At 43.0% G+C, this 19,462-nt stretch overlaps 2 protein-coding genes across 16 annotated transcripts in view; both read left to right on the top strand.

Moving 5' to 3' along the window:
- The window catches only part of SUN1 (Sad1 and UNC84 domain containing 1), a 37,205-nt gene extending 32,390 nt beyond the window's left edge, over positions 1–4,815 (top strand). For all 14 annotated transcript variants that reach the window (XM_075515670.1, XM_075515672.1, XM_075515668.1 and 11 more), the window contains 5 exons: positions 307–391; positions 901–1,016; positions 1,514–1,681; positions 2,518–2,610; positions 3,037–4,815. In XM_075515670.1, coding sequence (XP_075371785.1) covers positions 307–391; positions 901–1,016; positions 1,514–1,681; positions 2,518–2,610; positions 3,037–3,150 — 576 coding nt within the window. In that variant the 3' untranslated portion in view covers positions 3,151–4,815. The remainder of the gene's footprint in view (positions 1–306; positions 392–900; positions 1,017–1,513; positions 1,682–2,517; positions 2,611–3,036) is intronic.
- A 793-nt stretch (positions 4,816–5,608) lies between these two features.
- Positions 5,609–19,327, top strand: GET4 (guided entry of tail-anchored proteins factor 4). 2 transcript variants are annotated; one of them, XM_075514873.1, is made up of 9 exons: positions 5,609–5,889; positions 10,274–10,352; positions 10,777–10,858; positions 12,422–12,571; positions 14,294–14,387; positions 16,319–16,459; positions 16,543–16,618; positions 16,800–16,872; positions 17,979–19,327. In XM_075514873.1, exons 1-9 carry the CDS (start codon positions 5,735–5,737, stop codon positions 18,065–18,067), a joined length of 939 nt encoding a protein of 312 aa, XP_075370988.1. In that variant the 5' UTR covers positions 5,609–5,734; the 3' UTR covers positions 18,068–19,327. The 2 variants fall into 2 exon arrangements, with proteins under 2 accessions (XP_075370988.1, XP_075370987.1); XM_075514872.1 differs by having other exon boundaries at positions 5,611–5,889; positions 14,249–14,387.
- Positions 19,328–19,462: the final 135 nt, after the last annotated feature.

The raw sequence follows: 19,462 nt of genomic DNA, 5'->3' as shown, positions 1-19,462 counted from the left end.
TGAAGAATTCCCAAGAAACAAGTATACCAAAGAAATGCAGCTCAGGGTCTTGGGAAGGTGGGGGAAAGAATGCAACTTCTGAAGAAAACACCAGCCAAGATACAGTATGAATTTCTATTTTAAGACAGACAACCATGCATTAAAAATGGGCTCTGTCTTGACAGAGGCTTTCAAAGACTTGTGACAGAGTGCAGCATCTCAAAGATGCTTGCAACTTCACAGATGTGTATATATCAATTGTTTTATCACTTGATATTATTAAAATCTTTCTCTTTCCATTCTCCTCTTCTATGTGTACATCTGTAGCAAGCACAGATTATTGTAAACAATGCACTGAAACTCTACTCTCAAGACAAGACTGGTATGGTGGATTTTGCCTTGGAATCTGGAGGTAAATAGTAGAGGAAATGCCTTTTTTACTGTTCATGTTATTTATAGCATTTACTAAAAATCTTAAAACGAAGACTAAAGGTTAGTAGAGCATCCTTGTGTGTTGCCTGATCATCAGACTACCGCAATCTATACATGGTTGTTTACAGGTTACATATCAGCTTAGGTATGCATGGACAGGGATAGAATAGTTCTTCTAAGCATGTGTACAACTGAATAATAAAGAACCACAGATCTGTTTGTGTGGGGTGTACACACCACTGAACTCAGTAGGGAAAAATGTGTAATTTTCAGCCCTCTTAAATGAAAAACCTTTAACGTGTTCTTAAAATAACATTGTACTTGATAGAAGCACTGTATCCTTAGAATATTAGACTTTAACAATATCTTTAATATTTTTTTCTGAGGAAAATAACTGGTATATTCATTAAGCTTTGTACAAGTCTCTGCCTTAAGTCTTCAGGAATAAATGAGTAATTATTTCTGATAACCTGATATATCTCTTTTGAGGTGGCAGCATTCTGAGTACTCGCTGTTCTGAAACCTATGAGACCAAAACAGCATTAATTAGCCTCTTTGGAATTCCTCTGTGGTACTTCTCTCAGTCTCCCAGAGTGGTGATTCAGGTAATTAAAGGCCGAGTAAACAAATTCAGCAATGTTACTTTGAGTGGTTTGGATTGTTTTTTGGATGCTGGATGCTTCTGTCTGTAATATATTGGGGGGCACGGGTACTTTGAACTATATTCCCAAGAGCGGGCTATTTCTGGTAGTTCCTGGGCACTGCTTAAGTCCTACTCTAGCAAAATTAAGACCCTTATAGGAGGCTTGGGTGGTACATTGGACTTCTGCAAAGTGTGCGCACTGGGAGGGCTCCTGTTGAGAAGTAATCTCAAGGTGGGTCTTCAAAACACTGCTGGTAGTTCAGGTGGGTATGCTGTCTTCCTGAAGAGTTCTACCAAATAGATTATGTTCTGCCATTTACTATCTAAGACTGTCCCTAATAATTCAGAATTCATTACAACTCTTTATTACAATAAAAATCATTACAAAATGCTTGTGATTGGGGGGTGGTGGTGGTGGTGGTGTGTCCCATCCTGTTCTCTCCCCTTCCTCCTGTCTAGCCGGACATGTACCCAGGAAACTGCTGGGCTTTCAAAGGATCACAGGGATATCTTGTAGTTAGACTTTCGATGAAGATCTATCCAACTGCCTTTACAGTGGAACACATACCAAAAACACTTTCACCAACAGGAAGTATCACCAGTGCTCCTAGGAACTTTTCAGTATATGTAAGTCTGTCTCTGCACTTAAGTTGATGTTTGTGTGCATAAAGAATAGTTGTGTTACATATCTTGGAAAATAACGACTTAAGGGAGGACAGCTAAGAGGAGAAACTGTTTCTGTCATTGCTCTTAAAATTGCTTATATTTTTTTAATGAGCTTTGAGATTAGGAATAAGAAGTGTTACAGCTAATTTTGGGGAAGTTGTTCCTTTTCTCTTGCTTTATACAGTAGTAAACACTTTTGGAGGGAGATGATGATTTTTAATTTGGTATAGTTCTTTCATACACTTTAATTGTTTGATCCTTCCTCCACTCCACCCCCTTTGGCTCATCACCTTATCTATGATGTGACTTAAATCTTTTTTTAAATTGATTTTAACTAGCACCACAGTTGCGTAGGCATGATTGCAGAACAGAAGACCACAGGCTACGTCAGAGTATAGTTGTGATATCTGAGAACTTTTTGTCCAGTTCTTTTAAATGCTCAAGCAGTCATCTGCAAGCATCTGAATCCTGACTTCCATCTTGTTTATAACCTTGATGTTTTCTCATTCTTGTTTGCCTTGAGCAGTTTCTATTGTACACTGTGATAGTGGTTTTGCCACAGAAACCTAAGGGGTTTGACCATGAAAGCATACAAACATAGCACAACTGTTTGCAGTGCAGGAAACTCACATACAGAGCCATGCCTGAAGAAGCATTAAGTTACATGGGAAACGTTCTGATCCTGGTTTGATAGACTTCTGAATGCTGTCTGTTGATACTCAGTTACGTAGACATGCTTCTGGTTTGGTTTGATTTCAAATTTGACAGAAGCAAAAATCTTTATTCTGTTGTTATAGGGTCTAGATGATGAATATCAAGAAGAAGGCAAGCTTCTAGGACAGTATGTCTATGATCAAGGAGGAGAACCATTGCAGATGTTTCCAGTGATGGTAAGTCTGGATGATAAGATTTAAAGTGTCAGGAGAAAGATACTCATGTTTTCTATGGTAGTGCACGATGAGCAGTGAAGGAAAAAGGCCTCATTCTCTGTTGGGCACTGAGGCAGAAAGTATCTGCCTCAAAACCTATGGCCTAAATAGATTAGAGGGGAGGAAAGGTTTGTGCCATCTGGACATGCATAGTATGAAAATCCTAAACACATGAAGAGTCTGCTTCATGCTTCTTCTGACTCCCTTCACAAAAAACTAGTTGTAAGGCAAGGAAGGTTCTGTTCAAAGGGGCAGAAAGTTCCCGAGGCATAACTTAGTTATGAATAAAAGTTGGTAGTTGTAGAAATCTAGGAAAGCAACTTCAGTTGCGCCTGTTTATACTAGAAACTTAACTCTGGTTTGTGTGTTTGCTTTTTCCTTCTCCAGGAGAAAAGTGAAAACGCATTCCAAATAGTGGAACTGAGAATTTTTTCTAACTGGGGACATGCAGAATATACATGCCTTTATCGGTTCAGAGTGCATGGGAAACCTGCCGAATAATCTCCTACACTATAGCTTGGGTTGTTTTTGTTGTTGTACATTTTGTTCTTAATTTGTATATACCGGAAAGCCTAGAACACTGGAATCTTTAAAGGACGAGGATGCAAGATATATACTGCAGAACTATTGATCCTCTGATAAAGGCAGAAGACTGTCAGCAGAACTGTATAAAAAATAATTTTTATTTGCTCTAATGCTCAGCTTGTAATTGCCAGTTAGCTTTATATTTTTGTGTCCATGCTGAGAGAAATAATGCATGCAAACTTCTCTGGTTCATAAAGCCCAGTTGGCAAACAGGTGACACCTATTTTATTACAAATGAATGTATAGGTTTTTTAAAACTATAAACCACACTTCCTGCGACTAGGAATCTGCTTTTTTTTAATTCAGGACTTAACTGCATACTTCTACTAGCTTGGCATCGTAAGCCAAAAACTGTGGTACATTTTAAACACTGACTGTGGCTAAAGGTGTCCTTCAGTTGACCCTTGGTTTTGACCTTTTTGGTGGATCCAAAAGGGTTGCTTTGATACCTGTTGAATATAATAAATATTACTGTCAGGGAAAGTTAACACAACCAAAACTAGTGTAAACACCAGCGCCTAAGAATGCTTTACTGTAGTTTGTGGCCATGAATTGCTCTAAAAGTCAGGGATAACTTTAAGTGACTGAAGTTATTTTGAGGTTTTTTACGTAGCAGCTTGGCCAGTTTTGTTCTTCTTTAGTGTTAATTCCAAATTGACCTTGATGTACTGACTAACTGGATCGGAGCTGATAAGCCTGCTAAATTGCTTAGTCAACATTAGCATACAGCAATTAAATTATCTTAATTTGTCAAAAGTGATCTCTCGGGACAATAATTCTTAGGCTGGTTCATTGTTGTACTCAGTAAATGTACTGTGAGAATGCAGTATGTGGAAGACAAGACTGAAGTAAACCTTGCTCCTTCACATTTACAAGAGGGACTTCTGCTCAGCACTGCTATATTGAAATATATGGGTGTTCGTTAGATCATCCCCAGAAACCTTAGTCGGGTATAAGATAAGAGCAATGCCTTGCCCTCAAAAGCAACATTTCTGTGCAGAATGAGATGACACTGCTTATTCCCCCCCTTAGGATCGCTACTTTGAAGATCCTTTTCAGAAAAGATTCCTGAAATGTACTTGTAAGCAGAATTTTTATCTTGCTGTTATAATGCATTTTATAGTTACACATGAACTGTTAACACATGGAACTGCTGACTGGTTTTCTGAATAGAGTTATGTATGTTGCACAACAGTCCTCGAATGTTTAAAAAAAAAAGTCTCCATGTGAAGAACTTTTTTTTCACTTGGCGCTAGAGACAGAACCTATGGCCTACACAGAGGAGCTAGATTACATGTGTACAGGTGTTTTCATATTATAGGTTACATATTTAAAATTAGAATTATCCTGTATAAATTGAAATTAGGTAGCCGGGGTGGGAATATTTGAATAACACTAACTTATTTTTAAAGCAAGATAGGACTTTGTGCAATGTATTTTTGTAAATGCTTTTCAAAATGTCTTGGTTATTCTTTGCTGCCTCCAAACTGACAAGATGCTATCGAGATGTTTAAATAAAGAGTTTTAATTTTTGAAAGTGCATGTAATATTTGAAACAAGAAATAAAGCTTCTTTTCTGTATTTTTGATCACCTGCTTAACTAACTGAGGACAGGCAAGACCATACTACTCAACTGACTGGATGCCCATTGCCACAGCGGTAGGCAGCCTAGGGTTTCCCCATGGCTTGTTTCCAAATATGTGACCTACCTCTTTCTCCCCCTGCCCTGCGTCCCTTCGGTGAGAGGCGGGGTGTCCCTTCAGCTGTGGGCAGGGGTGTAGGGTCACACAGCTCTGCGGGGCAGGTGGTTACAGCGCGTACCAGGGCGTGATCTCCCTTCAGCTTTCCTGTGCAGTTTTGAAGAAGAAACCCTAGAAGCTGGAAGTTGCTTGATGCTTTCCAGCTATTTGCAATAGTTTCAAAAGGGTCCTGGGTTTGGTTTTTTAGATTGTTGTTGTGGGGTGGGTGTTTTTTTGGTTTTTTTAACCCTGTTTCCTTGGCCTTGTTGTCTGTTCTCGGTGGTACTCGGCTCAGTTTTACTGCCTGCAAGCCGTAAACCCTTCTACGTTTTCCATATTCTACCTTTTCCCCGGGTACGTGATACAGGAATCAACCTTTCCCACAGGCCCCAGACGTGTCAGGGTGACAGGCCCGGCCCCTGCCCGTTCCGTGGAGCTTGTTCGCAAACACGAACCTGTTTTACCCCCCTCGCCCGGGGGAGGGTGCCCTCCTGACACGGCTGCTGCGCGCCGCGGCCCCAGGCCGGGCCCCGCTCGGGCCCTCGGCGCTGCCGCTACCGCTCGGGCCCGGCCGCGCCCCGCCCCGCCCCCGGGCGCCACGTGACGCAGCGCGTCTCCGCGCAGCCGCGCCTCCTGAGCCTCGCAGGCCGCCGTCAGAGTGGGCGGAAGCCGGGCAGCGAGGCGCGCCGCCCGCCACGCCGCTTGGGGGCTGCGTGCGTCTGCGCCCGCCCCCCGCCCTCCCTTCCCCCTCCTCCGCGTTGATGGCGGCGGCGATTATGGCGGCGGAGCAGGAAGCCGCGAAAGGCGGCGGCAGGAACCGCGGCGGCGTGCAGCGCGTGGAGGGCAAGCTGCGCGCCAGCGTCGAGAAGGGCGACTACTACGAGGCGCACCAGATGTACCGGACGCTCTTCTTCAGGTAGGGCCCGGCGCGGCCCGGCCCGCCGCCCTGCCCCTCCCCCGCCCGGCCTTCCAGAGCCTTCCCACGCACTCTACCCTGCTGCCGCCCGCCGCGCCCACGCCCGCTCGCCATTGGCCGGCGCTTCTGCCCATCTCCTCCTCCTGCTCGTTCATTGGGCGGCGGGGGGGCGGGGTGGGGCGGGTACGTGCCGCGGAGGGTAGGGCGAGCGGCGCCGGCCCAAGCTGGGCCCAGGCCCGGCCTGAGGGCAGCGGGCGGCCCGGGGGTCGCTCCGGCCCGGCCGCCTCCCCCTTCCCTCGGGCCCGGCCGCCTCCGCCCTCCGTCGGGCCCGGCCGCCGCTGGAGGGGCGCGGCGGCTGTGTGAGAGGTTTGGGGGCGGCGCGGGGAGCCGCTGCTCGCCGGGGTTTGAAGGTGAACCCCGACCCAGCAGCCCGGCCCGGCCCGGCCCGACCCCACCCCGCGGGCCCGGCTGAGCGAGGGGGCGCCGGCGGCAGCAGCGGCTGGGCACGGCGGGGGGGTCCCTGCCGCCGCCTCCCGGGAGAGCCCCGAACCGTCCCGTCCCGTCCCGTCCCGTCCCGTTGACGTGCAGGGGCGTGTTGCGTCATACTTCCCAGCGGTCACGGACGGAGCTGGATTTTGACCCCCGTCTCCAAAACGTCCCTTGGCGGCCCCACGTCCCAAGAGGCCAAGTAAGGCCTCCCCTTGCCAGGCGGGATGGCCTCGGCCTGCCTCCCCAGAGCATCCCTGGGGACTCGGGTCTGGGCCCTTCGCGTGTCCCTGGCTCCCCGTCCGTCCGTGAGCTCCTCAAGCAGCCGCCTTCTTAACAGCCTCTGGTTTGCCACTTTATCTTAAACGTCAACCCGGCTGCGAAGTGGATCGTTTCAGGGTTTTAAGGTTTTGGCTTGGTTATTGCTCAGCCAAGAAACAGGGCTACTTTGTTGCATGGTAGTCACCCTCTGGTACCGCTTTTAGGAAGGGGCAGCTCTTGGAATGGCAAGTCACCTGCACAGAGGGATTTTATTAGAACAGATTCTGGTTGGTGTAATGTTTGCGTACACGACAGTGACTTAGTAGACCAGGCCTGGACATTTTTTGTGGAAATACTACTACTACCTGATATGTCGTAAGAAACTTATTTTTATTGCAAACCGTTTTTAGATTTTTTAATTTTATTTTTCACATTCACCCTGACTTGTGGTGGACACCCTTTCTGTCATCAAAATTTAAAATGTAGACCCTTGCTTTCAGGAGCACAGAATAAGATATCTCTTCTGGGGGCTTCCTCAGTTGGTCCCAGCTTTGTTTACCTGTGGTTCTGCTGGGGAAGGACAGGTGGGAAAACTGCTTTCTGAGCCTTGGTAGCTCACTTGTGTGTCACGTGTCCTCGGAGCTCCTCTGAGCTGGGATGGGAACAGGCCTGTGGGTATCCACAGAAAAATAGCAGCCACGTATGTGGGGAAGAGGGTCCTTGGTGCATAGTCCTACTTCTGCTACCAGCGTACGTTAGACAGCCTGCCCTACCCTGTATGCCAAGCACCATTAAATTAACATAGTTGTGTTCTGCTTTAGCCTGATGGGATCAGCGAGGGCACCATCTAGGCCTTAAGACTTAAATTGTATTTGAGAATAAATCTAAATTTAAGACCAAGCATGGCCTATTTTATAGTAAGGATTATGTGATGTGATGGCTGCAGTGGCAGAAGATGACTTGGCTCAGCAGGTCACTTCTCTTCCAGTCTTCTGAATGTATTAACTCACATACTTTGCTTAAGCCTTCCCGAATTAATTTGGAATCAAAGATCCTGCCTTTTCCGTTTTAAATGCAAGAGAAAGGAGGTGCTCAATTAAATTAAAAGGTGACATTTGCATAGCTAGGAAGAGGGTTTCCTTCTAGGCAAAAAGATGTAATGAGACTGTGAAACTTGTTTGGAAAGTCTCTGAGGCCAAAAAAGAGTCCTGGATAGTCCTGTCTGTCCTCTGTAAACTGTATGTTAAATGTCAGCAGTTTTCCAGGGACACATTAACATGGAGTGAGATGATCTCAGCTGTGGAATTGTACTTGGGATGGTCAGTGCTTACTTGTTTTAAACAACACCAGCCTGTAAAACATTAGTCTGTTCTGTCATATGAGTTACATGTTAAACTTGACATCCTGACTCAGAGTTTCAAAAGTCATAAACTGAGATGTATTTGAGATTGGAAAGGGGGAAGAAGTGTAGGAGGAAAGATTACCATGAGCCTGCCTCCTGCAGACTTATCCCTCCCTGTGATCCACGTAGCAGGTGGAAAACTGCTGTGACCTCGAGCAGTGAGTCCTGTGCTCCTCCGAAAAGGAATATCTGAGCCAGTCTTGTTACTGCGCAGGCTGACTGGGTTGAACTCTGCTCTGTTTATGGTTTGGTGATTGAGTCAAACTTCCAAGTTTACATCCCTGTTGTAGTTACATTGGCATCTGTTTTCCTCATGCTTGTAGGTACTTTTTCTGGTATGAATGATCTGTTCCAGGATTTCAGTTATGAAAATGTTTCTCTCTTGTTCTAAATACCACTTAGATCGATGTAGTGAGTATTTATTTTTATTAAAAATTCTTCTATTTTAAAAGTTTGGTTTTTTTTTTAAACACAACTCTTTTAAATGTATTTTATATTGCAAAGCTGTTTTCAGCGTCTTTTAGTATCCGCTGTAATAATTCCCAGATTAGGAGCTCCCAAACAGCATTGGGAATCTACTGGAAGCAGAATTCATGGAAGTGGGTCCACACTGAGATTCAGAGTCAAACGCCTAGAAACAAACCTGGATGTGAGGCCAGCTATACAAATGTTGGAGCTGCCGATCCGTTTGACTAATGTGCAGAGCATTTGCTATGGTGATTGCAAATCTGAATTGTTGAGGATAGTTGTTCCAAAAAAACACCATCATGCCATCCATTATTACAGTTCTGCTAACTGTTTTGGATAAGAGACCCTGGGGTTTTTGGAAGACAGTGAGCAGGATGGGAGGACTCTGTCTCCTCCTCTGCTCGTTGTCTGATCTGATTTTACCAGTAGAACCTGTCCCTGGGACTGCCACGTGTGACAGGAATCTCACGTGCAGCACAAGGGCTTTTGGGATCCACCGTTTGCTCATTTTCCCTCCAGTCGTGTGACCTCTTCCATGCCCACACGGTCCCACCGCTCCCCTGACTGCTTCACTCCCAGAACCACCAACCCCGCTCTGTTACCCCACGGGGATGCTCGTGCATCGGATCTGCTGTACGGGGGGCCTTGCCGCTGTAGGAGCAGAGAGGCTGCTCTGACCGCTGAGAACAGAAAGGGGTGAAACGGGCATAGCACAATGAGGTGTCGTAGAGGACAAAACGAATATTGCAGATACTAAAGCAGTGTGGTAGAACTGACGTCTTATCTTTTTGATAGGAGCAAATTGGCTGTTGTTATTAACTACTCAGAAAACGGACTTTTTGAGAAGCAGTTAAGAGAAATGGAAATTGGAAACTGTATCTGCTGCCAGACCTTAACTGCTTTTATAGGAAATGCTGTGTTTATAATCTAGAGATGTGACTATCCAAGACCTTTAGTTACCCATAGTGATGATGTGCAGGAGGCTGCAATCACAGCGCCATGATAAGAGGCTCCTGCTCTTGAGGTGACCATTGGGAATAAATTCTTTTATTCTTCATTTCTTGGTTAACTCTTAAGTGAGGGAGATGGAAGCAGTAGCAGGTGTGTTATTGAAGCATTATATTTGAGAGACCAGACTTGTTTCTTTTATGAATTGGTGACTGTAAAATGTTGCATGGTAAATCTTGCTGGCTGTTCTTGTCTTACTAGAGCCCATCAGAGACAAGCTACTTTGGTTCAGCAGAGGACTAGTAGGTGGCTGATGTCCCCTGCAGAGTAGTAGAGGTCAGAGAGACTTAAACCAGTGGAAAGGAGACATCGGTGAGAGGGCTGGAGTCACTTGGGCAGTGCTGGGTGTGCGAGCTCGCCAGTGTGTATTCCAGAAACTGTATCACTGTGATGGCTTTGGTTTTGGTAAAGGCTCTAATGTGATGGTCTGAGCGGTGTAGTTCAGTGCGTTGGCATCTTTTGCTCAGGTGAACTCCTGGGATCATTTCCTTTTCTTTGTTTCAGCCCAAATCAGGTTTGAAGCTCTCAGTTTTCATTGTTATACTCTTTGCTTGTATTCCATCACGTCTGGAGCAGAAAAGAAATTGTACCTTGCAGTTAAAGTTACATCATTATGGAAACTAACCTGATTTAAAAATAAATCCCTTATTGCCTTTATTTTAAATTTTAGTGATCTTTAATCCTTTAAATGTAAGTAACTTTAAGTGTACACAACTTATTTAGTTGTAATTTTTATCAAGGCTTTGGTATTGTTTTCAGGTATATGTCACAAGGAAAACACGCAGAAGCAAGAGAACTAATGTATTCAGGGGCTTTGCTGTTCTTCAGTCATAACCAGGTAAGTCACTGGTTTTGTGTGTGTGGTTGGGGGGAGGGGCATTGTTATTCCAAGATTTTGAGGGATGAATGGTGAATTCTGGATGGTAAATGTTTGGGGTAATTGCTTTGTAATCTTTTGTTTTATCTCTTTGTTGAGCCTTTCTCCACAAAGAGGGATTATGCCAAACTGGAACATAAAGCAGAAGTGTTTGTGAGCATCCAAACAATAATCGTAACCACATTTGTTTTGCTTTCCTGAAGGCTTCTCTTTTGATGCCATCAAATTACTATATTTTTTTAATAAGGGAAGATTGAGACTTGATACTATGCCTTAGCTGTAGATGTTGATAAAAGTATTAAATCTGCCTCTGACAAAATTCTGGTTGATGTTTTCTTTTATGTACTGATATGTTCATCACTACCAGTATGTGTCTGTTTTGTAGCAAAACAGTGCTGCTGATCTGTCCATGCTGGTTTTGGAGTCTTTGGAGAAATCAGATGCAAAAGTAGCAGATGACCTTTTAGGTGAGGTGGCCTTTGCACTCGGTTTGATGGTGTTTAGATGTGCTTTTGCTTCACAGTGACTGTTTTTAAGAGTCTTGAAACCTCAAATCCTTTTTGTATGCCCTCCCACGTGGCTAAGGGTTACCTTCATCATAGAAGTGGACTGGGGGAAGACTTTATTAGAGAATAATGGATTCCCGATAACTTTGTGGGCATGTGTCGTGGTTTAACCCCAGCCGGCAACTAAGCACCACGCGGCTGCTCGCTCACTCCCTCCCAGTGGGATGGGGGAGAGAATCGGGAGGGTGAAAGTGAGAAAACTCATGGGTTGAGATAGTTTAATAGGGAAAGACAGTTTAATAGGGAAAGCAAAAACTGCGCACACAAGCAAAGCAAAGCAAGGAATTAATTCACTCCTTCCCATCGGCAGGCTGGTGTTCAGCCATCTCCAGGAAAGCAGGGCTCCATCACGCGTAACGGTTACTTGGGAAGACAAACGCCGTCACTCTGAACGTCCCCGCCTTCCTTCTTCTTCCCCAGCTTTATATACTGCGCATAACGCCGTATGGTGTGGAATAGCCCTTTGGCCAGTTTGGATCAACTATCCTGGCTCTGCCCCCTCCCAGTTTCTTGTGCCCCTGGCAGAGCATGGGAAGCTGAAAAGTCCTTGACCAGTGTAAATATTACTTATCAAGAACTAAAACATCCCTGTGTTATCAACACTGTTTTCAGCACAAATCCAAAACATGGCCCCATACTAGTGACTGTAAAGAAAATTAACTCTATCCCAGCCAAAACCAGCACAGCGCGCTTGGAACAAACATTGCTGTCTTGTGGCATTTTCCTTTCCTCGATGCAGCAGTAATGTATTGTCTGCGCAGTCATTGATGTCCCCAGGGCTTTGATGGATGGTGGTTTCCCACCCTAGCAGTGTGGTAGTGTGCACATTAGTTGCGATTCAGCTGTTCACAAGGAAATTTTTCTTGTTTGACTGTGAGATTTGGTAAGTGGGCAATTCAGGGAGATGTTCTTAAATGCTGCCTGGCCAGACTGCTGCTGCAGCATGGGCTAACCGCTCCTATTAGCAACCTGTGGATGGAGACAGACAGACAGGGGCTGTTCTTTGTTTACTTAGATCAGCTCTGGCATTTTGTATCCCATCTGTGACTTCTGGTGGTGCTTTTCCGAACTACAGCCCTCTATCCCTCACAGCTTCCCTGTGAATGGCAAGCAGTCCCATAACCTGCAGTCTTTCCTCCTCCTTGGAACTGCATGGTCGTCTGGGATATCCTGTCCCAAACAATGAGACGGGGAAGCTGTCACCAGCTGACTGCAAGGCGCAGCTTTTGGCTGTGGAGGAGTCATATGAATAGTGCTGGCTGATAGATGCAAGACTGGGTTGATGTATGAGAAGTGGCTCAAGTTCAAAGTCCCTCTTTTTAAAGTGGCTTATGGAGGTTTTTAAGGGAGCTTAAAGGCACAGTAGCACTGTAACTTAAATATTGTATCTTAAAGATGCACTAGAAGCAGCAGTTCATCCTATTTCTATTAATGCTAAATATTTGTGAATCTCTTTTCTTCTAGAAAACTTGGCTAAATTGTTTAGTTTAATGGATCCAAATTCTCCCGAAAGAGTGGCTTTCGTATCCAGAGCACTAAAATGGTCTAGTGGGGGATCAGGAAAACTTGGACATCCAAAACTACACCAGTTACTAGCAATTACCCTGTGGAAAGGTAAGAAAAATCAACTGGCTTTTCTGTGTTTCGTTTTGAAAATGTTGGAAGTATGATATTGTAAGAGATCTACTTTGGAAATAATCTAAGGAAGCTGAGATGAAAATGATTGATTGAGTTCTGCTATTACCTGATTTTTGCAATAACTTCAGCTTAATGTTACCAACAAAAAAACCTGGGGCTGTAACTCTGTGTTAGTGTAAAACCCATAACACAACTGCTGCAAAGCTCTCTGTAAAAGGAAGGTTGATCCTTTAGACGTTGAGGTAGTTTGATTGTGTCATTAGGAGGAAAACTGCTGGGGAGCAAAGCTGTTCTATTGTGGGTTTTTTGTTTTTAAATCCTGGATAAACATGACAAAGATTGAAATACATCACCTAGCATCTAAAACAGTCTTTGGATCTGTAATTAGGTACTTTTTGAGATGTTGACCAGCAGGCGTATTCAAGAATGAATGCTGTTGCCTTTGATTTATATGGGATTTTATCACTTGTGATGGGATGTAAGATAAACCAAAAATGCACTCAATAACTATTGTAATTGTGGGTGATAGCCAGTTTTAAAGTCTTATGTTCATAACAAAGGTGAGTGAGAACAGCTGAATAAATGCCATCTCTTCTGTGGTTTCTTGTGAATTAATAACTGTGCAAGCTGATTGGTTTTTTTATTTTAAAATTTTCAGTAGCTGCAAAGTGATGAGAGTGGTTTCATATAACAATCCTGACCCAATGGTCAACATTCCAGCTCATTGCCTTTCTGCATGCCATAGGCAATCCCATAGCTGTTCTCATGGGACTTATGTTAGCTTGATGGCTGCTGCCAGCCAGAAAGGGAGGATTTTCCTCAGAGCATTTTAGTTAGAAGCTGAGATATGATTAGGATAAGAAATGATTGCATTCAGAAAGTGAAAATCCCCATTTTTTAGCCGTCTGCTCACTGTTCTTTCGAAGAGCAAAATGTGTATGTTTTCTTAGTCTGTAGTTTTTGAGAGTTTCATCAGAAAAGGCTCAGATTTTTAAAAAAAAGCTTTTAAATTCCAAAAATTATCAGCTATCTAGTTTTGATCTGTCATTGCAGTGATTTTGCATGATGCTTTGCTTCAAGTTAAGTTCTAACAAATGATAGCTTTTTCTTACACCTTTTTTTCCTGTATAATTGCTGTTCTATTCAGCATATGGAAGCAATTTTAATTTTGATAGCGAGAGTGGGCTAAGCTAAAAATAGGAAATGCCTTCTTTCTGTGCACTTAGAAAGAAGGACGCTGAAGGAGCTGTTTGACTTGGTGCACATGGTCTAATATGGAACTTCTTGATTCTTCTCCTAAGCACTGATGATGGCACATGAAGTGTCAACATGAGGTTAGATAAAATGTTATGACCTCAGCTCAAGCTATTTGTCCCAGTGGAGCTGTGTTTTGTGGTGGCATTGAATAAACTGTATTTAATAGCAGTTGTTCAAATGTATTTAGGATAACATATTTATTATCTCCCTTTATAAATTGTCTGTAATTTATAAAGGAAAAAGCCCACTCTCTTTTTGGTAGTTGTCTTGTTTGTATACCATGTGTATAGCTCTTGTCCTTTTACCAGTTGTAGTGTACAAGCCTAACAAATCTGTTTTTATGTTCAGGTATGATGAACTGATTTCTTAAAAGCCATTTTCTTTTTCCTTTTATAGAGCAAAACTATAGTGAATCTCGGTATCACTTCTTGCACTCCACAGATGGCGAAGGATGTGCAAATATGCTAGTAGAATACTCCTCATCCAGGGGATATCGCAGTGAGGTGGACATGTTTGTAGCACAGGCAGTACTACAGTAGGTGTTAAACTTTTTTTTACTATTTTGCTGAGATGAAACTGTGTTTGAGGCCAATCTAATTTAATCATGATAACTGTAGGTTACCCATGCACCCTTTTCAAAAGAAACTGTGAAACCAACCAGAGCTTCTGAAACTCGCTTTGTGTGGTAACAACAAGAGAAAAACATCTCAAAACTGGTGTGTTGAATTGGTCAGACTGGGGAGAGGGGAAAAAGTATTAAGGTCAAAACCTGAAATCATGTTAATTGCCTGAAGAATTAACATAATCTGTTTGACCCTGAAAGCACAATTCTTAGCTTTGTTAACACCACTTTATGTCTAGTTAGGGCTTACCTTGATGTTCTTACCAAGACTGGGCCTAAGTGGGCTCTGTATTTACCTTTAGCGTAGTACTTGCTCTCAGCCTCGTTGTCCTAAGAGACAATTTGTCTTGGGTCACCCTGGTCTGTGAGCAGCAGGGCGATGGTTCTTGGTCTGAAAGAGTTGCTGGTGGCTTTCATTTACTTTAGGCATTTATTTTGTAGGAGGTAGGAATGCAAGCTATTATGTGCCTTTGCAGAGCTCATGTACAATTAAGGTTGACAAAGCCAATTTTACCGTGTTTAATCAGCTGATGGTTTTCTTCAGTCAGGGAAAGCAGTACATGGAGGAGTCTGAGGAGGAGGTGGAGACAGGACTGTGCAGCAGGGAGTCAGGGAGAGAGTAGGTGTTGGGGGAGAGGGAGGAGGTGAGAGCAAGTCTGTCTCTCTTTTCGCAGCAGTGAGCTGTCATGTCAGATTTGTCCTGCTTTCCATAGCTGGTTTATACAGATTGCAGTGATTTTGAGCGGTAGAAAATCCTTTATGGAAATCCAGTATATGCAGGGCTCTTAAACAACTTTATGGGGCTTTGTTTTGGAGGGGGTGAAATTCTGGGGAGAAGTTATGAGTAAGAGATTATTTTTTTCAGTATTTATACAGCACTACTACTGCATCCTTTACTGACCTATATCTCAAATACTGTACTAAATCCTCTTACATAGCAGTTTATACACTAATGAAAATAATTGCAGTTCCTTGCTCAGCAGTAAGGCAAAAGAGCCCAATGCCCTTGCATGTGTGAGGGTACAGAATTGGAGGCCAGCCTGCAACCAAAAATGAGACTGCTCGTGGCAGCCTTCCCAGTGCTTGCTGACAGCATTTGTCCCGGATAAAGTCTCTTGTTAGGCCTATGGAACTTGCAGAGATGGTCAGTTAAATTAACTGGACCTGAACAAAGGTTTGATCAGTTTGGGAAATCGATCTGTTAACTGGTGACAAATGGCTTGGGGACTCAAAGTGTAGCTTTATTACGAGATTTTTAGGCATGTGTGTCAAACTTATTAGTGGTCCTGATGCTATGTTATTTTGAAGTAGTGCTAATAGAATGACAGTCGTGGGAGACTGGCAGATACATACCGAAAGGAGATGTGTTTGGGAGTGGATGGGGCCAGGAGAGAGGTCTTTAATTTGGTTTTTACCTCAGCCAGCATAGTAAACTCTGGACCAGTAACTGCAATATCATGTTAAGTTTGAATTACGCGGTGGCCAGTCTTCTCCACGTTTTGATTTAATTGATGCCCTCTTTTAGTAACCGTCCTGCATACAATCTGCTTAGATCTTGGTTAAACTCATTCTATTAGTATTTAATGGCAGTTCTCCCTCCCAACCCGCTTATTCCACAATGTATTCTAGTAGTGATTTTCCCCTTCCTTGGTTGATAGCCAAACCGTTGCCAAAGATGTACATCTCTACCAGTTAGTTTTTGCCATCAGTTTAAGCCTGAGATGGCTTCTATGCACAAGTGAGGTAGAGATTGTCAAGCTTTTGGCTTCCCTTTTTCTTTCTGCATGTAAAAGTACTTCTCTGCCTTTTATTTTTAACTTGCCCTGTTCTGTTTCCTTTTGCAGATTTCTCTGCTTAAAAAATAAGACCAGCGCATCCGTTGTTTTTACGACATACACACAGAAACATCCTTCAATAGAAAAGGGTCCGCCCTTTGTTCAACCACTGCTAAACTTCATCTGGTTTCTGCTATTGGCAGTTGATGGGTACAGTCTGATTTTTCTCATGTTGTTCTTGGTTTCCTTTTCAGTTGTTACTGAGATTACATTTTTGGTTGTTTCCTTTCTAGAGGAAAACTAACAGTATTTACAGTATTGTGTGAACAGTATCAACCTTCACTGAAAAGAGATCCCATGTATAATGAGGTGAGTTACTCGTAAACAGGATTTAACCTACAGAATTAGTTAAATAATAGCTGATTGTCTCCTGTTTTGTGACTTGTAGATAGGAGTCAGTGATCTAGCTTGTGTGGTGTGACTGCTGCCCATAGTATTTCCACCTGTAAACAAAGTAGCTGACATTGTTCTTCATCTTGTGTCATTTCAGTACCTAGATAGAATAGGACAGCTTTTCTTTGGTGTTCCGCCCAAGCAGACATCGTCCTACGGAGGATTACTAGGTAAGGTTTATGCTGACAATTGTTTATAGATACCACCAGTCTTTTCAGAGCAGTGGCTTACGTAAAACAGCTGTGTTGGAAACAGATAATTTGTTCTAACGAATGTATCAGTTTTTTAATAGCCTGCTGAAACAGTTGCTGCTGTAGAATACAAGATGAATTGGTTGCATGTGAAATTAATTTGGTGAAGCTAGTAGACTCTTCATCTTGGAGAAGGGGAGAAGCATTTAAATGACTCTTATGGTTAATTTTTTGTCATTATGGTTTAACTTCCACATGTAAAGAACAATATTGTTTGGGTTAAAGCTTAATTTCCTCAGGCTTCAGTGGCTGATTTTCTTTAAGTCAAGTCTGGGACTTTGGTAGAGTTCTAACCAGTCCTGATATAAAATGAATGTTCCCAAAGTAGAAGTTCTGAAATTAATACTGCCCTTCTACAAGAAATGAAAGGGAACAGAGAAATTCAGGCCTCATTTCCTGGCTCTTGAATAAAATGCGAGCAAATTGAACTGGATTACTTTTCTAAAATTGAATGTTTTTCCTTGAGAACTAAGCTTCTCTGTAAATTGAGTTGAAGCTTTACCTGCAGATGTCAATTCACTGATACCCAAAGTTTGATGAAAAACATGAGCATCATAGATCCCATATGTAAATAACAGCTTTTCAGCAATTCAAGCATCTTTAAATTGAATGAAACAGGGAGAACGCATAAATGCCTTGAACAAGTTCTTTATAGCATGATGCAGAGCATTGCTGGATTTGCCAGTTGCATGGCTGGGGGTGCGTCTTTCTTTCCTCATTTGGTTGGTTTTTTTCTTTCCTCTCATGCTGCAACTATAGTACATAAGTATGTGGCTTTCGTGGGGTTTTTCCAGTGTACTCTTAGAGAAGGAACAGTATCAAAATACAGCTTCCCAAATCAATAAATTCTTAATGGAAACCGGTGTGGGAATACTAATGTCCTGCTGAGACTCTTGTACTTAAAAAAAAAAAAGTTTTTTTCATTATTGAAATCTGCACCCTAGCAGGATGATAGGAGAATAGTTAAAGTTTTTGAGATGAGAATGTAAAACTAGCAATTTTGACTGTCCTGTATTTTATTCTAGGAAATCTTTTAAACAGTCTGATGGGAACTGGAGAAGATGATGACACAGAAGATGGTCAGGAAGATAGCAGTCCTATCGAGCTCGACTGAATGTTGTTGTCATTGGGTGCCGTGTAAATCTGATGATTCGATGACTCCAAAGACAGTTTTGGAATTTGAATCCTGCAGTTGTTTCTTGGCGCCTAAAAGGGCTCCTCCGGTCTTTTAGAAATGGTTGCTGAAATGTTTATAATGTTCGGTCTATATTATTTATGTAAAAAAAGAAAGAAACCAACAAAAAGTAGCCAAACAAACCCATCGGAGCAATTGTTAGCAGGTTTCCGATACAGTGGCTGGTGACTTTGATTAAAATATAGTCTTCTACGGTTTCTGATGCAGTATTCCCTTTTGCACCGTGATTCAATAAAGCATAAAGATGGGTCTTGTACTTCACGGCCTACCCAATACCATCTTTGTTACGAGAAAGCCTCCTTGACCTCTGCCACCTCCAAGGAAGATCTCGAAAGGCAGGGTGATCAATTGAATAATTTATTTGCGAGGCTGGTGCCAAAAGTACTGCAAGACGAGCCAAGCAGCATAATTTGAGATGCACTTCCAAGAGACGTTGATACCAAGAACTTGCTTCCACTGCCATGAGTAACATGCACACTATTCATCCTGCCTTTCACTCTCCTTGAGGTCTGGCTCTGGCTGAGCCCACCTGTGTGTTTAGCCGATACTTCCTGAAAAGCACAAGATTGAATTGCTTTTGAGTAAAAGCTGATCAGTGGAACATAGGTAATTGGCTTCCATGTGGATCTCTCTTGCCTAGGACAAAAATTTGGCTCATGACTCTACTCCTTTGGAGCAGATTCTTTTTCAGTGTAAGTTCACAACCATACGTAAAGGCGACGGCGTTACAGTGAATGAAATAATTTGCCGTGAGCAACGTATGTGTTTGAACTGCAGCTGTATGTAAAGAAAAGGGATACTGCAGAACTTTTGGTTCTTTATGATATATTTATTTTTCTTGGGTGATTGATTCATTTAACACTTTCTGTAAAAAAGAATAAATCAATAAATAATGGAGTAACTTCAACCCCAGTGGTAGGCATAGCCATTCTACATCTCCTCCTCTTTAATGCAGCACAGCGGATGTCAGTGGTACAGTGAACAGATGAAATGGTGGGGAAACGCTTTATTTTTTCACGATGAAAATAAAAAGGCTTAGATTAATAAACAGCAATCATGCATGGGGGAGGGAGGGATTAATACAAATTTATTGACTGTATGAAAAAGAAACGGCATTGAAAGGAAGACTTTGTGTTAATTGTGAAGTCTCAAATAAACACTTTATACTGGGATATGCGATATTGCTGCTTTCTAAGAGTTTTATGAGCAGACATCTTACTTTCCGTGCTATTTCCCCCCTCCCTCTGTGTTTTGACCATGGGTCACCCAGACCTTAGTGCTGCAGCTTTACCTCTGTGCAGTACAGGCATAGTT

This window comes from Mycteria americana, chromosome 12 (assembly GCF_035582795.1).
Source record: "Mycteria americana isolate JAX WOST 10 ecotype Jacksonville Zoo and Gardens chromosome 12, USCA_MyAme_1.0, whole genome shotgun sequence".
Taxonomy (NCBI): Eukaryota; Metazoa; Chordata; class Aves; order Ciconiiformes; family Ciconiidae; genus Mycteria; species Mycteria americana.
This window is presented reverse-complemented; position numbering and strand designations above follow the sequence as displayed.

Coding starts and splice junctions, on each gene's coding strand:
- GET4 (XM_075514872.1), top strand. CDS start 5,735: ATGGCGGCGGCGATTATGGCGGCGGAGCAGGAAGCCGCGAAAGGCGGC. Junction 14,388..16,318: donor GTAGCACAGGCAGTACTACA/GTAGGTGTTAAA, acceptor TTCCTTTTGCAG/ATTTCTCTGCTTAAAAAATA. Junction 16,873..17,978: donor GTCCTACGGAGGATTACTAG/GTAAGGTTTATG, acceptor ATTTTATTCTAG/GAAATCTTTTAAACAGTCTG.